At 36.8% G+C, this 17,247-nt stretch overlaps 1 protein-coding gene across 3 annotated transcripts in view; it reads left to right on the top strand.

Moving 5' to 3' along the window:
* The window catches only part of LOC126966224 (cytochrome b5 reductase 4), a 44,430-nt gene continuing 27,183 nt past the window's right edge, over window positions 1-17,247 (top strand). Inside the window, exons 1-2 of one of the 3 annotated variants that reach the window (XM_050810172.1) lie at window positions 1-128; window positions 8,368-8,716. In XM_050810172.1, the coding sequence (XP_050666129.1) occupies window positions 87-128; window positions 8,368-8,716 (391 nt within the window). In that variant the 5' untranslated portion in view covers window positions 1-86. Of the gene's footprint in view, window positions 129-8,367; window positions 8,717-11,428; window positions 11,734-17,247 lie in introns of those variants that run through there. The other 2 variants (XM_050810174.1, XM_050810173.1) reach the window with 2 other exon arrangements.

Genomic DNA, 17,247 nt, shown 5'->3' with positions numbered 1-17,247 from the left:
TTGCTGTTAGAAAACCTATAAAAACAAGCCAGGAATATTATTAGTTTAGTGTGCGTGACAAGCTGCGTCTTACACTCGCGATTTGTATGACACTTTGTGTTAGTGTGCGTGAATTGCTTAAAATAGAGGTTAGTTTTAAAGTCAATTTTTTTTGACGTTTTCAGAGCTGTATAAATGTTCATAGCAGTGACATTGCGTGTGGTTTCTATTCTACCGTGATTTATAGTGGTTCAGTAGTTCTTCGGTGTTATGCTTGTTATGACTACGGTAACAAGCAGGTTAACCTACTCAAATTGTACTTTTAAATCATTTTTATTGTTTCTAAAATGTGACTGTTATTTACGTTGAGTCCATTGTTTTTTTTTTTTAATTTTAAGTATGTCATTGACTTCTGCTGGGTGTGCCATCTCTGACCATGGACAAACAGACATAGAGAATGTGTACAGTGTAATTTGGCCATTTGTAATATTATCAAATAATTGTCCAATGTTATAGACTATTGACTCACTTTTTACACAAATATGTATACAAGTACCATGGATACAAGATAATGATATATTTAATACAATATACTTACTTAAACATACATAAATACATATAAACATCCATGACTCGGAAACAAACATCCATATTCATCATATTGCATCAGATTGCACCTACTGGGATTCGAACCCGGGACCTCTAGCATAATAGTCTGGGAGTCAGTAACAGTCTTTAACCATTCGGCTGTATGGATTGTCGACTCGTATTATGTTAATACACGCAGTCTACCGCGTCCGTATGTAAGGTGCTCACTCGAGTCGGCACGAGGCTGGAGCCAGTCATTCACCTGATGCACGTCGAGGTGACGATCGTGGCGTGTGTCCATCATCCGGTGACCTACTTTTCTTACATACATACATATAATCACGCCTCTTTCCCGTAGGGGTAGGCAGAGACCACTTCTTTCCACTTGCTACGATCCTTACATACTTGTTTCGCTTCGTCCACTTTCATTATTCCTTTCATACATGCTCTTCGGTTTAGGGTACTCTTGACCTGGTCTTTTTCCAAGACGTCCCTGATTTGATCTTGAAACGTCCGCCTAGGTCTTCCCCTTCTAAAACTTTCATTCACACTGGCCTTATACACTTTCTTCGTCAATCGTTCTTCATTCATTCTCTCGACATGTCCAAACCATCTCAGCCTACCTACTTTTCTTACTATTGTTAATTATTACAATATTTCGTTCAATATATCTGTAGTTCCTTATTCCGGCGGTCTGTCTGTCAGCGGGCTATATCTCGTAAGCTGTCGATTTATATAAGTACTAACTGATACCCGCAACTTCGTCCGCGTAGATAAAGGGCTTTTAAAAAATAATAAGCAAGTCTGGAATTGATCATTATCTCATGTGCTATTCCAGTTCCGGTTCCCGTTTTCGCTCCCGTTTCCAACATATTATAATATGAATCTTATTTCGAGAAAACTTGCAATGGCAAACTTAACCTAGTATTGGTAGGTATATTATAGCTCATCGACGTGAATTACAATTTTTCACAAATCCCGCGGGAGTCATGGATTTTTCCGGGATAAAATGTAGCCTATGTCCTTTCCCAAGCTCTAGTCTATCTCTGTACCAAATTTCATCAAAATCGGTTCAGTAGCACCGGCGTAAAAGCGTAACAAACAAACTTACATTCACATTTATAATATTAGTAGGGATTTCTTATAATATATTGATCCGTCAAACATTGCCTCGTCAAGGGCGGGTTCACCACTATCAGTACTCAATTTATTTTAGACAAAATGAGCACTTGTTTACAGTCTCAGTGAATATCATCACTACAGGAACATGAGATATCATGAGAGATCGGCTTGCGTTATTTGATTTCGATCTCTCACATCTCCCATATACGCTATGTATGTCATATGCTCACATCTCCTCTCCGCTCTGGTGGAAATAACCTGACAACTTCGCGGCTTATCTCCCCTCATCCCCTCTCGGTGGATACCGGGCCTTACAGTCAGTGTACATACGACGTAGTTACCTGGTGTCTTGTTAGTTATTAATTAATACAACGTGTCTATTGTGTTCATCACGGTATTGACACAGTATTGAACGCTAGTTGGCCGTGACCTTAATGTTTCCGCTACATCGACTGCGTCGGCCATGTTTTATCTATTGATGAACACAAACGCTTTTTATAAGTAAGTACAGTTTATAAAGTGGGAGGCTCCTTTGCACAGGATGCCGGCTAGATTATGGGTACCACAACGGTGCCTATTTCTGCCGCGAAGCAGTAACGTGTAAGCATTATTGTCTTTCATTCTGAAAGGCGCTTGAAATTGCTAATGAAATTACTGGGCAAATGAGACTTAACATCTTATGTCTCAAGGAGACCAGCGCAATTGTAGTGCCGTTCAGAATTCTTTTCAAGAATCCTGAGTGGCACTGAATTACCAACACCTGAACGTCCGGCTCGTCTCGTTTCATTTAAAAAAATGTAAGTATATACCATCGCTATCTAATTATCTCTCCTATCTCGTATATCGTCAAGATGGTCAGTCCGGGGACCTGGACTAACTATTTCCAATCCCTACGAGTGCCGCCAATATTGTTTAAAGTTCAGCACAACAGAGACATCCGCTATTATTGCTTGACACCTGTACCACATGTACACAGCCTAGCGAAACTCTCTAACAAAAAAGAGATTGTATGAGACGTGCAGTCATTTATAGATTGACAGATGACGGCTAAAATCTTGTAAAAAAACGGAGAAAACCGAAATCCACTACGTTTTAAGCAACTGTTGGCTTTCAAACGTCAAATGACTGCACGTTTCATGCTAAACTAAATTTCAATTTTTACTCAGGCAGTCCCTCCTCTTATAACGTATTTACATTTACATGAAAAAAAATATATATATACTTTTATTTAAGAGTGATAAAAAATAGCAATATAATATTTAAAATAACAATAATCGTATGAAAACGGGAAAAAAAACTGTGCGGCGCGTGAGTAATTGCTAAAAGGAGCTGACTCAGTACTAAGTTGTGTTGAGTGCTTGAGACACCAACACACTACTAGTTTTCAGCAGCCGCTCGTGACATTTGAAGTAGACAGTAATTTGAAGTAGTTAGTACAGTATTGTAGTCTTCCCATTGTAATAAATTTGTATGCAATATTATAAACTTGGATTGTTTATAATTGGGAATTAAGTAGAAGTCTAGGACAAGTAGGTTAAGCTGAGGACCGCTGGCCAAAATAAACATTCTGGAACTTTCCACGAGGCAAAAGATCAAGAGGTGACCTATCACAAGATGGGATGATGATATTAAAGCAAAAGTTGGTCTAAACTGGACAAAAGTAGCTGAAAACAGGGTCAAATGGGCATCACTGGAGGAGGCTTTCACCCATTCTGGGGTTCCGGTAGATTAAATGAAATTAAGTCTATTAATACTATGATTATGTATTAGGATACACATAAAACAAATAAATAACATAGTATTTTAAATATAGTTATAAGATTCGTTTTGTTTGAATAAATAACATAGAATAAACTAAACAAAACCAACACATATTTAGGTTGCATCAAATTAGCTGTTATAGTTATGTTTAAAGTAAAATTTAACGTTAACAGTATCGCTGACTTTAACATAGACTTTGGAATGTGTTGCACCATCGTATTCCTTGGTATAGTTAAAGTTAAAATTTAACCGCTTTACAAATAAACTTGGTATAAAGTTATAACTGATGATAAACAAAGAAAATGCAAAATGTTTACAATATCGTTGACAACACTGTCAATACAATGATAATTCTGAAGTTTTCCGAATGACAAGCTGCCTTGCAAATAAACGCGGGAAACGTTATACGTCCGAGCAAACAAATCGTAAGCAAAATGTCTGTTTGTAAACATTTTACATATTCTTGGTTTATGCTTAGTTATAACTTTATGCCAATTTTATTTGTAAGGCCGTAAAAGCGAAATATTAAGTCAATATCTAATATTTATTTGAAACTTTTGACAGGCCGCTATTAGGCTATTTAACATTAACAATTGCTTTAGCTGGCGAAGTTTGGACTTGGTTAACATTAAAAGTCATCAAAAAATTGTCTAATTGTGCAACTAATTATTTGTTTAACTGGTACTTTTAACATATTTTTTATTGCTAAAGTTAGTTGGCACAACCAGCCTGAGTTTAAGAAATGTTAATTTACTGGAAATAAAAAGGCCTTTTTATTTTATTTTTTTATTCATTATGCAAAAGTGAACCGTTATTGAGTTAAAAGATTTTTTACTTTTTTCAAAATTGCAACATCAGAAATGTATTAAAAAAGTATCAATTTATAAAAACTGGTTATTTATCAATATTAAAGCAACAATTATCGGTCCTAAATCAAAAATTCGAGACAAAAACAATACTATTTCAATTTTTTGCCTGAAAATCAAAAAAAAAATATTATGGATCTTCACTTGCAGATTACTTTAAAAAAAGGACTGTTTTCTTAGCTCTCCTTCAAAGCAAAACAACTAGAAATTTATTTCAAACAAACTGAAAATAAAATGATCACCAAAGGAATCAGGCGGAAATTCGTATTCGAACTAAACTTGAGGTCGTTCTTCAAGATTTCCATAAGATTCCATAATTAAAAACAATTCTCAATGTAAATAAAAAAAATACATCTATAAAATAGAATTTAGAACCAGTAACAGTTTAGTAGTACCACAGCGTAAATACTAACAGTGGGCCAACGCCTTTGATGTTTTATGAAATGCCGCCTCCCGTCTGACATACGTTATTCTGTCAGGGTTGTCACATTTCTTTTATTTTATACTTAGTTTGTTTCTTATTTCTATCTGTTGGCAGAATGTGTGTACAGGCAGGGTACTAGGATAATAAGTAATACAAATATTTTTAACTAAATTTACAATACTATAACTACATAAATTTCAAACTATCATTACGTAGAAAGAATAATGGCAGCATGTCTGCGTTGGGTAGCTAGGCTGATCCGTTGACCGAAATAGCTGCCAGGGCTTGGGTTTCCAGTAGCCTTAATGAGGCGCGAAGATAATGGCGCCTCTGGGCCCCATGGGCCAACTGTCTGGACACCAAACGGCACAATGATGTATGACTGAGACCAACTTATACATATTTGCAACGCTTGCTGTCTTCGGCAGTCGAAGCAGCAGCCCCAGCACCAACTAACGTAACTTGGACATGAGAAGGAGCCAGAGTGTCGACGCAAGTCGCTTCCCGCACCAGCACCCTTCCCCGTGCCCAAGCCCACCAAGGTCATTCCATCAGGACGCTTGCCATCGCGGCGGGTAATACCATTTGGCTCTATAACAGCTGGTATATTAAGAGCGGCGGCAAATGCCCTGGGGATGACTTCATTAATGCTGGAGTGATGAATGATACGGCCTGCCGATTTTAGGCAGGCTAACTCATGACGCCCAAGAGCATCATTAATTTAAATTCATCATTCATTCATCAGCATTTATTAAGTTAAATTTTTATTAAATTGAACCTTTTTATATATGTTAAAATCCGCGATTAAGCACGATTTGAAGTACAGCTAGCGATGAATATTTTTAAATTTCTTGGCTGTCTGTTTGTCCGAGGTAATCTCTGGAACGGCTGAATCAATTTTGACGCGACTTTCACTGTTTGTTGAAAAAAAAATAGAAGGGGGTGAAAATTTGTATGACTACTTTGAACGGGAGAGTGGAATGACGTTAGTATTTTGAAATGCGCTAACACATCTAACAACCGATATTTGAAAAAAAGAAAGAATGAATACACTTTTTCCTAAACTATATTTTTGGCGGAATAATGCTGCCTCCCGTCAGCTAGTTACGCAGAGGCAGAAGTAGGTAAGTATCATTACGTCATATAAGGAATTCACACTCCCGGAAAACTCGGGAATGACACCCATATTGATTTTATTGAGAAATTAACGTCCGCCATCTTGGATCTCAAAATAGAAGTCATATTCTTAATTCACACTCACGAAAACCTCGAAATTGATACCCATATTGATTTTATGGAAAAGGTCACATCCGCCCTCTTGGATCTCAAAATAGATGTCATATTCTTAATTCTCACTGGCGAAAACCTCGAAAATGATAGATACCCATATTGTTTTTATTGAAAAAGTCACATCCGCCATCTTGGATATCAAATGTCATTTTCTTAATTGACACCGGAATACCTCGAAAATTAATATAACGGAACGTTATCTGTCGTGTTATTATTATTCAGAAATGTAACAATATTTTACTCCGAAACATAGCAACTAAAGGTTTTATTTAAATTACGAACTGGCTTGCAAATTGAAAGCTGTTTATAGAAAAAAAAGAACACCGCGGGAAGCTATATCTTCGATTCTATGCAAATAATCTATAGTTAATTAAATTCTAACTTACCTTTCTTCCGTGTACGGAAACTGATGTAAATCCTTCTTATTGCAGGATTATGACTTACATTCTCTCACAGCACATGAAGTATGAACCAGATTAACCTTAAATTACATAAACAAACCTAATCTTAAATTTGAAAATGCACTACGCGTCACCCCTGGCTTAAGTGTCCCGAGCGAGTTGTATGGCCAATCGGGACGCGCCCTGCCCTCTCGCACCCTGCATGATTGCCCCTTCTTGACATTTTCGTTTGGATGACTGAGGTGAAGAGCTTCTTAAGACAGTGGTATTTTGTTAATGACACTAAGGGACGAAACGAACACTACGTTCAGCTGATGGATACGAACTGACCATTAAAATGCAGTGCCGCTTAGGATTCTTGAAAAACCCAAAAATTCTGAGTGGCACTGCAATCGCGCTCGTCTCTTTGAGACGTAAGATCTTTTGCTCAGTAATTTCACTAGCTACGGATCCCTTCAGACCGAAACACATTACTGTTTCACGGCAGAAATAGGCACCGTTGTACCCATAATCTAGGCGGCATCCTGCAAAGAAGCCTCCCGCTGGTAACTGGTAGTACATAACAATTAATAATTAGTAACAATTAAGACTTATTGTAATTTAGCCTGATTAAAGTGATTATTCCGCATCGCATTTGCTGCGTTCATAATTCCTTCTTTGAGTTCCATGTGACCCCAGATATATAGAAATCAACCGGCCTTAAGTGCGGACTCCTCGCAGGCCACGCAATGGGTCCTCCTCGCCCTAACCAATGATTAGGAAAAAGACAATCGAGCTATCGCCTAACATTGACACCAAAATGTGCAGGACATCCGTCTTGCTACTATATAATCTTTCAAAGTGTTACCCCCTTATTCATAATAGTCTACTAACTTAAAGCATTGCTAATTCACACTCTGTCTTCTTCTATTGACCTAAGACAAAATGAGAAAAAACACTCCGCGGACCATTATGAATAAGGGGGTTATTATTTAAATAATCTATAACCCTTGTGACTTTGAAAATCCTTCACTTACCTTATAATACGTTGGAAAAGGCACTAAACAACTTAGACGGCATTTTATTTTCAAGCACTGGCACTCAGTGCACCGGGAGGCGAACAAAAAATAGCCCTGATACAACAGGTACCAAACAGGTACGACCAATTTGCATTACGAGTGACGACAAAATGTGAATTATGAAAAGCTTATTGCCATCGGCAATTTTTAATTATTAAATTTTATTTCATTTTAAATTTAAATACGTTGTATTGGGTTTATACCTTTTATTAAAAACTATTATTATAATAATAATTATAAAAGACGTTTATTCCAACTGTATTATTCATAATAAAACACTTTTCGAAGGTATAAAGATATATTAGTTCAAACGTGTTTAAGCCTATCGAACGTTCGATAAAATTCCTTATTCATATTCGTTAGATAAATCTCCCATAACTAATACGTCTCTATAGTACGCAATGTTGCCATTTCGTACAAAAAAACATGATTTTAACAAATTTAATAAGGAACTGTCAATGGAAACAGACATCTTTTCAATGTGAATGGTTTGTCAGTTGTCAAAAGTCGATGTCAAAATAATTTCAAAAATCAAGTCGGTTGTCAATCTATGACGGATATCCAACAGCTTTGAGGGGGAAGCGATTTATCAAATTATTTAAAGAACAGCTGATCGATGTCGGCCATGTTTTTTTGCGTTCAAGTGCTTAATATAGGTTTATAGAAGGGTCCTTGTCATATAAGTCACGTCAGCTTTATCGAAGAGATAATGAGCGTTTTAGCTCTACCATGTGATTATGAATACCATTTTTTAACAAGCGTATATTAGCGATGTTTTAAATCTCCGCTAAGTCATTACGAATAAGACAGTAAATGTTCTCACTAGGCACTCAAACAAATTGTATATTTTTTTATAATTCGACTATGTTTTGTTTCAGATAATGGCGGATACCAATGGAGAGGAAGACAAACAGCGATCGTACAGCTCCATGAACAATTTACAAACGCCTTTACCAACAGTGTTTTGCACTGATGCATCTGTCACCAGTGTGCCTTCATCCCAAGTACTGAACAGCTCTGAGTCGAAGCTGTCATTACCATCCGCATTGGGTACTCCCACGTCACCGTTGAAGCTTAACTCCCCCTTATCGCTTCCCACGTCACCCACCCCTTTTGTAAAACTTCAAACGGGTTCTAATAAATCATTCGAGGGGTCGGCGGATACATCAAAAGTAGAGCAGATGAATAGCACAATGAAATCTCCTCGAAATTCTGGATCGGCGACGGGTGAGTGTGCATTTTTTTCCCATTTTATCTTATTCATGGTTTCTGAGGATGGATGTATCTACCTTTTTGTAAGAGTTCTTGTGTTTTTATTTACTTAATTAACATTTTTGAAGTGAAACTTCTTTATCGGCGTTGAGCACTTTTTTTTATGGAATAGGTACTTTTCTTGGGTTGGGTGTTACATGTTAAACTCGCGTCAGGACACGTGACAAATAATATTATTTTATGAATATTAAATGTATTTGGCTTGTTTAAGAGGTGTATTAAATTAAATCTTTAGTATGTTATTTTATACTTTTTAGTTTTTGAAGTCTGTTTTTTTAAACGTAGTTTTTTAACTTCCTATGCTATCACATAGTATATTAGCGGAGTGAAATCGATCGAGCAACGAATTTATATAATTAATAAGCATTCGTAATTCCATAACGTATCTATGTCTAAAATAAACTTAACTCGTTGTCTGCACGACATAAATGTATTAGTGAATTACTGTTCAATCATTATTCGAGAGTAATGCAGAGAGCAGCGGGCACATCCCCATTACAATAATAAACAACACAAGGATGTACTCTACAGCTGATCAATACAAAAATTCCACGCGATTTGAGAAATTTTCCCAAGTAAAGGCTCCTCCACACAGGCACGTTATTATAGGTTGATAAAATCGCATGCGTTATTGTGATGTCTGTTTTCTGTTCATTTTGTGTTAGGATGGCCATGGAGTTACACACTGCTGCGATAATAAAGCCGCAATGTTTGCGTTTCTCCGTCCTGCTATATTCCGATATTAGTTCTAGAATGTTTTGTATCAGGCCGCAATCGATCGTCCACACACCGGCGTTAATAACGTTAGTACTTGTAGGACGTTTGGTTTTGATTAATATTCTAATTTATTTATTTGCTATTAAATGGGGTGGTACAAATTTCGTCTTGGGCAATAATTTTTTTTCAATATAAATTAATTTATTTTATATTTAGACAAAATTATAATTTGATATAATATAAAAAATTGATTAAAGTCAAGATAAGAATTATCCACTTAGAATGCAATGTCAAAATCCTTTACTCTTTGTGGTCAAAAAACTCTTCTATAGAATAAAATGTGTTTTGAAGAAGCCAACTGTGTAAGGATACTTTAAATCTTGAAAAAGGTAACAACTTAAATGATCAGGGATCTTATTGAAAATTTTCATGGCCATCCAGAAGCAATTGTTCTGAAATAAAGTGCTATGGGGAACGACTCTAGTCACTAACCTATATAGCTTTCCTAAGTTCTGTATGAGTACTGTGGGTCATATGTTTATCTGATTTTCCTTCACAAATTTTGCCATCTCGTAAATGTATAGACCGGGAAGTGTCAATAATTTCAGTGACTTGTTTTAACAAGGGCTTGCATGAAACGTCAGGCTTAATACCACAGATTGATCTGATGCACTTTTTCTGTGCAATAAATGCTTTGTTTACTATTGAAGAGTTGCCCAACAATATGACACCATATCTAAGTATGGACTCAACGTAAGCATGTTAAGTAATTAAGGCCGTTTGCCTCGAACTAACTTTCGTCAGCTTATAAAGTGCAAAGGAGAAACTGTTTATTTTGCTACAAACTTTACTTACTTGATGTTTCCAACTTAGATCTCTATCGATAGTCATTTTTATCGACATTTTAGAGTAGTGACATGCATGAGAGTCCTTAAAACTTTTCTATAATATGGATAGTAACATATCATCAGACGAAGAATACTTATACAATCTGTAAAAATATAAGCATATCTGAGATGGTTTGATGCCGGCGCGGCACTCTCTCGTAAGAAATATCGGACGATAAAACGCAGTTGTGTGCAAGGAATCGGGACGCATTATCGCAATAACGCATGCGATATTATCGACTTATAACAACGTGCCTGTGTGGGGTAGCCTTAACTATCGGCAATGCAGACACATGACTCATCCCTATTTAAATACACTCAGTCTTATTGCTGGCTGTTATATTATTATTTTATATATTACTAGCTGACCCGACAGACGTTGTTCTATACATCATAAATAAAATGCTGTTTTTTTATGAATACGGCAATAATATTTCATAACATTAAAAATTATTTCGTAAAATATGCTCCCTGTTGTTGTAATGAAGTTGTTTCACAGCAGAACTGAAAAACCGTGCGTCAATAAATTTTCTCATAGAAAATATGTCCATACAAAACAAATATTGAAAATAATAGTATATTACGCACCTAGGGAGAAATGTAGGTCATTCTAGGTGATAATGTCCTACTCATGTAAGATAAGTGGTGCGTATACGATTTTATTCCCACCTGGATGTAAAGCTCGCTCTTAGTCCTTGGTACGAGAGTACTCGGCCACTGTTGTCCCTCGTACCAGGGACTAAAAGACAGCTTTACATCGAGGTGGAAAAAAAGTAATTATGGGTCCCAGATCGAAATAAAAACTATCCTATCTCTCAAGTTGGACTAAACTGCACTCCACGAAGAAAAAATCCGTTCATTAGTTTAGAATTTCACTGGAAACAAACATCAGGACGCTGGATTTATATATATTAAGATTTTAATAATAAATTAGTCAAGATTCAGTGTTACTCGCTAAGATACAGTATATTGTAGACTGTTCAATGTTGACTGTACACTAATCAGTAATCTGTACTGTAGAGCTTTCAGGCGTCAGTTCTCAGTTGTGTGCTGAACGCGGCTACGAGAGGTTGTGTCGCCGTCCCTCTGGGGCAAACTTACGATCCTAAATATAAAATACCGTAATAGTGAGGTGTCAACGGACTGTTATTGTTATGTATTGTAACGCCATCTTTCGTGTTAAGAGTAAACGAAATAAACTGCACAATTAATTATTAATTGCGTCACCAAGGAATGCGGTGTTAATGCGGTCAAAAATTAATTTCAATTAATGAGTATGTGGGACAATGCCCTGCTGTGAGTGTTGTGGGTGCTGTGCCTGTTGGTGGACCGGCAGACGAAGACATCGACCCCCCGACCTCCAGGCAGGTTGTTCACTGATGTTGTTCTACAATGTTTATAAAATGCATCAATACTTTTCGATTCTGTTTATTTTTGCACTTAACCAAGAAATATGGAGAGATGCTTTAAATATTTGTTATCTATAGTACAGCCATTGTAAAATACTATAGTTGATTGAAAAGAGTGGCCATTGAGGTTATTATAATTATGTTCTTCTCGCAAGCTCAACTTTTTACGAACTTAGCTTAAGCCTAATTGAATAAAGTTTATTTGACTTTGAAATATATATAAACGCTTAGAATCAATGTCAGAGATCCATTTAATTACTTTAATATGTTTTTGTTTATTATGGTTCGTATAAACTCAGTAGTACTCAGTAGACGGGACGTAGTGAGTGTTTTCATAGTTGGAGGCTCCTATGCACAGGATGCCGGCTAGATTATGGGTGCCACAACGACGCGTATTTCTGCCGTGAAGCAGTAACGTGTAAGCATTACTGTGTTTCGTTCTGAATGTCGCCGTAGCTAGTGAAATTACTGGGCAAATGAGACATAAAATCTTATGTCTCAAGGTGACGAGCGCAGGTGCAGTGCCGCTCAGAATTTTTGAGGTTTTTCAAGAATCTGAAGCGGCTTTGTAATGGGCAGGGCGTATCAATTACCATCAGCTGAACGCTCTGCTCGTCTCGTCCCTTATTTTCATAAAATAATAATAATAATGCACTCCGAACTTTACTTATGTTTCAATAATCTCTGAAACTCAATGACTTCCTTTGACCAAGTTGTGATTGGAACTTAAGAACTTTTGATGTGATTTAAATTTTTATTTTACAACTAGTTGACCCGACAAACGTTGTTTTGTATATAATAAATAAAATAATGTTTTTTATGAATTAATCGTAAGAATAATTTCGCATATTTTATGCTCCCTGTTGTCGTAATGAAATTGTTTCACAGCAGAACTGTCAAACCGTCCGTCAATAAATTCTCTCATAGAAAATATGTCCATACAAAACAAATATCGGACGACGGGGGATACATCAAAGGAAAAACAAAATTGTTGTTTTTATTTAATTCCGAACATTTTCATATTTATTCACCTTTTAAACCTTCTCTGGACTTCCACAAATAATTCAAGACCAAAATTAGCCATATCGGTCCAGCCGTTCTCGAGTTTTAACGAGACTAACGAACAACAATTCATTTTTATATATTATATATAGATTTGAATATAGCTTTATATTGTGCCTGTGTGTTGATAATTGATATTTAGAATTCTCCTAATAGTAATGGTTTCTGGATACGTGCAAATATTTAAATAATTGGACATCTTCTAGTGGTTGTAAATACCTCAATTTTTACTTATGACAATTTCAAAATTTGAGCTCAAAAGTCTTATAAACGTTAAATAAATCTCTATTTTATGAATTTAAATTTTCAAATAGCAATAACTTTTGAATGAATGAACCGATTTTCCCGCGGTGGCGGCATTTGACGCTGTTTTTTGAGCCTCAAGAATCTTTGAGTTTCAATTGATCGAACAATCACTTTTTTCGGTTTCCTTACATCAACGATAACTGACGAACGGATCAACAAATTTTTACCGTCTTGATGGCGATCGACGTGGTTTATTGATGTTAAAAACTAATAATTATAGTAATTAGTTTTTGGAATCGATTGGTAAAGTCGTTTAAAAGTAATTCCAATAAAACCACTCATGATATATTTGTTTTACATAACTTAAAATCTACCAATCCGAATCGGTCCGAATTGTATTCAAAAGTTAAGTCAAGCCCTTTCGAATGGCGCTAACCGCAATGAAATCGGTCGAGCCGTTTAAAAGTTATAAGAGGCTTACACACACTCACGCAAACATACATACAGACAGACAGACGTACGGACACCATCGCGGGTATAGTCAGGGAAGCTTCCTAGGACTATAAAACTTCGACATCTGGTGAAAACTCGGTTTTCGAAAAACGGAGTAAAACCAATAACTTCCCGATTTTTGAAGCGGGAATTTAAAAAAGACTCATCATACTGGGTTGGCGCTTATGGAAAATTTAAGGCTTATGGTTTTCTCATGGATGCCATTGTCTGGGAACGGGAAGCACCAGCTTTCAAATAAAAAAAATTATCAAAATCGGTTCAGCCAGTCGAACGTTATAAGGCACCTAAGAAACATAAAAACGTCGTCCTTTTTTGAAGTTGGTTAAAAATAGAGTTCGCAGTCTATAATGTTAAACCGTTAATGTTATATAGAGGAGCTTGTGACGGGCGGTGTATGTGGGAGGCTCGAGGGTGGAGGCGATCATTGTGGGCCGGGAAACTATTGAGTGAATCAAGTTCTCCCGACAGACAGAAGCCGTGGGTGAAATATATTTAACTTTCCTGATATTGTTGTTCAAAACGTTTTTTTTCTAATTCAAAGTTAGTTTTGAACGACAGAAATTATTGTTGTTGTTCAAGGGCATTATACACTGGGTATAATTTAAAGCGGTAGATGCGTAGGCATTATCGAGCGGAAAACTGTAACAAGATAAAAGTGAGGATTCTAAGCACTGGGTGGGAACCACAGCGGTGCTTCTCTATATAATAATCACTTATGGGATACATAAGGAATGTAGTGTTGTAAAGAATGGGTACCTTCAAAAAAGCGCGTACACCTTCCTTAAAGGCCGGCAAAGCTCCTGTGATTCCTCTGGTGTTTCAAGAGAATGTGAGCGGCGGTGATCACTTAACACCAGGTAACCCGTACCTTTTCCATAAAAAAAACATTTTGGTGCTTACGATATAGTAGATGCCCATGCCCAAGGGTGTAGTAAGAGGTGACTCAAGGGCGTATCTAGAAGGAAGAGAGTCACGCTGCCGTCTTATGACGTCAGCACAATCGGGCCAGACTCGTCCGGGTTAATTACCACACTCGCACAAAATACCGGCGTGAAGTAGCGGCCTAGTGCCGCTATGTTTCGCATAGGTTAGTGTCGAGGACCAGAGCCTGCCGCCCTTTATCAGAATATAACAGCGGTCCTTGAACAGGTTTTACCCCAGGAGGGTACCGGCTCTATCAGAGCCGGAAAATCCCTCCCCCAGCATTATCGCTCGGGCCGCCCGTCGTATTCTGGGGAGGTTACAGAACCGCGTATGTACGCGGACAAACGAGGCAGCAACACCACGGCACCCCGCTCCACGCTTAACGTGGACTTTTGCAACATTAGGGGAATCCACTCCAATTTAAACGCCGATGTGGTACGGCGCGCCGTCCAACACCACCTTGAGCCGGCTTTGTGTTTCCTTACGGACACGCAGATATCTCGATCTAGCGATACATCGTACTTAACGTACCCCGGGTAGAAAATTGAGCATAACTTTTTGCCTCATGCCGCGGTATGTGTGTACGTCAGGGAGGATATCTGCTGTCACCGTCTCGGTAATTTTCAGGGTAGGGACCTGTCAACTCTCTGGCTCCGTGTAGATTTTGAAGACCGCATCCACATCTATGCCTGGGTCTGCAGGTTCTATGGTGGTAACACAGAAACGGATCATCTCACGGGCTGCCTTCAAACGGCAATTGACGACGTGCTAGCACAGATCCCCTCCGCTGAAATCGTAGTCTTGGGTGTTTCAACAGGCACAATACCGAATGGGTTAGGTCACGTACCACAGACTACGCAGGGCGATCTGTGCACAATAATTGTCTCTCTCTCGCTCGACGAGTGCCGGGTCAACGTTATGTCTTCTATCGAGTCCTCTCTTGAGAATGTCATGGAATGGGGTAAAATGATTTCTTTAATTTAGCCCCCAGAAGATTCAAGTTTGCGCGTTTGCTACTAAAAAACCTCATTTGTCATATCACCGCTCTTCGATAACACCTCCCTTAAAACCTTAAAATCGGAATATTGGGTCTTGAAATCTCGTGTGATTGCCGATTCCGCGGTCATCTGGAGGGCAAAGCCGAATTGGCTTCGAAGAAGCCTTTTCTAATAAATAAATAATTAGTTTTATTTCCAATATTTGTTTTATATGGACATATTATCTGTGAGAGAATTTATTGACGCACGGTTTGACAGTTCTGCTGTGAAACAATTTCATTAAAACAACAAGGAGCATATTTTACGAAATAGTTCTTGATATTATGAAATATTTTTGACAAATTAATTAAAAAACAGTACTTTATTTATTATCTATAGTACGTCTGTCGGGTCAGCTAGTATAGAATATATTGTATATTATGTAATACAATTGTGTTGCTGCGACTTACTGGCTCTACTGGTTCTACTAATAAGCTTTACGATCCATTATTCAGTGTGGGTCCTCGTATCGTGTAAGGACTCTCAAACACAATTTCGTTTTATGGGCCGTTAGCAGATCTTAGTCGCCCACTCGGGCCGTTTGTGACTTATGCCCGGATCTTATAAACAAGAAACGGATAGTTTTTGGTACGCACGGAAATGTTTACTACGCGACGTATTTGTAAAACTGTTTCTATAAACACGAACCGTTCTGATAGACCATTACCAACGAATGAGAGGGCTAACTGTGAGTAATATATGTATATAATATATATATAATATATATATATATATATATATATATATATATATATATATTATATTATATTTTATTTTTTAATTATAATCGCTTATAAAATGCTCACAGAATATCTTTATTTATTTACGGTGTGTGTGGATGACGCAGCCACTGTATTCAATAACTTTTGTATTAATTTACATTTACTTTTTTGACTTACTCGTGTAAGGCATTGACTATTTGACGTTTGAGTATGTTTGTTGTTGTTTATATTTAAAAAAAAAGCCCGCTGAGTTTCTTGCGCCCATTCTTCTCGGGTCTGAGACAGTCTCTTTTGAATGGGTGGTAGTTTTTGACGTTCAATAAGTGATTTTAAATCCTATTTTGAATAAAAATATTTGAATTTGCATTATTTTACATATTATATTGTAATTGAAATGATTTGTTAATCGATGAAAATGTAAATCTTGATATAAAATAGTGGCAATGAGTTTCTTGCTACTTCTTCTCATTAGCTCAACCCTTTACGAAGTAGCGGTAGATTCAAAATATTTTTTTTTGACATTCATAAGTGTCATTTCCGTGAACTACATGAATAAAGTGATTTTGATTTGATTAATGAAAAGGACGATTTAAGCATTCCTATAATATTGTCAACATTACCAGCCATCTTGCTATACAATAACCGTTCATATTTGGAAGATAAGTTGCAACTTGAAATATTTTTCGTAAAGACAATATTTCTATGTATACAGTTAATTTATGTATTTTTTTCATCTATAAGGCAGGAATTGATATCATTTTAAATTTCAGCTATTATCTTTTCAACGAAAGCGTGATTCTTAATTTTTTTTAAACTATTTTTAATTTGTGAATTGAGTGCAACGAAGCACTTTTTGTGTGTGTGAATGTGTGGTTAAGTTTTTCTTCCAAAATACATTCATTTTCATTTATATCCAAATAATTTAATATACAATAGGTAGGACATCTACAATATTTTTAGAAAGTTGTA

This window comes from Leptidea sinapis, chromosome 9, assembly GCF_905404315.1.
Source record: "Leptidea sinapis chromosome 9, ilLepSina1.1, whole genome shotgun sequence".
Lineage (NCBI taxonomy): Eukaryota > Metazoa > Arthropoda > Insecta > Lepidoptera > Pieridae > Leptidea > Leptidea sinapis.
The sequence above is the reverse complement of the archived record's forward strand: the minus strand, read 5'-3'. Positions and strand labels throughout refer to the sequence as shown.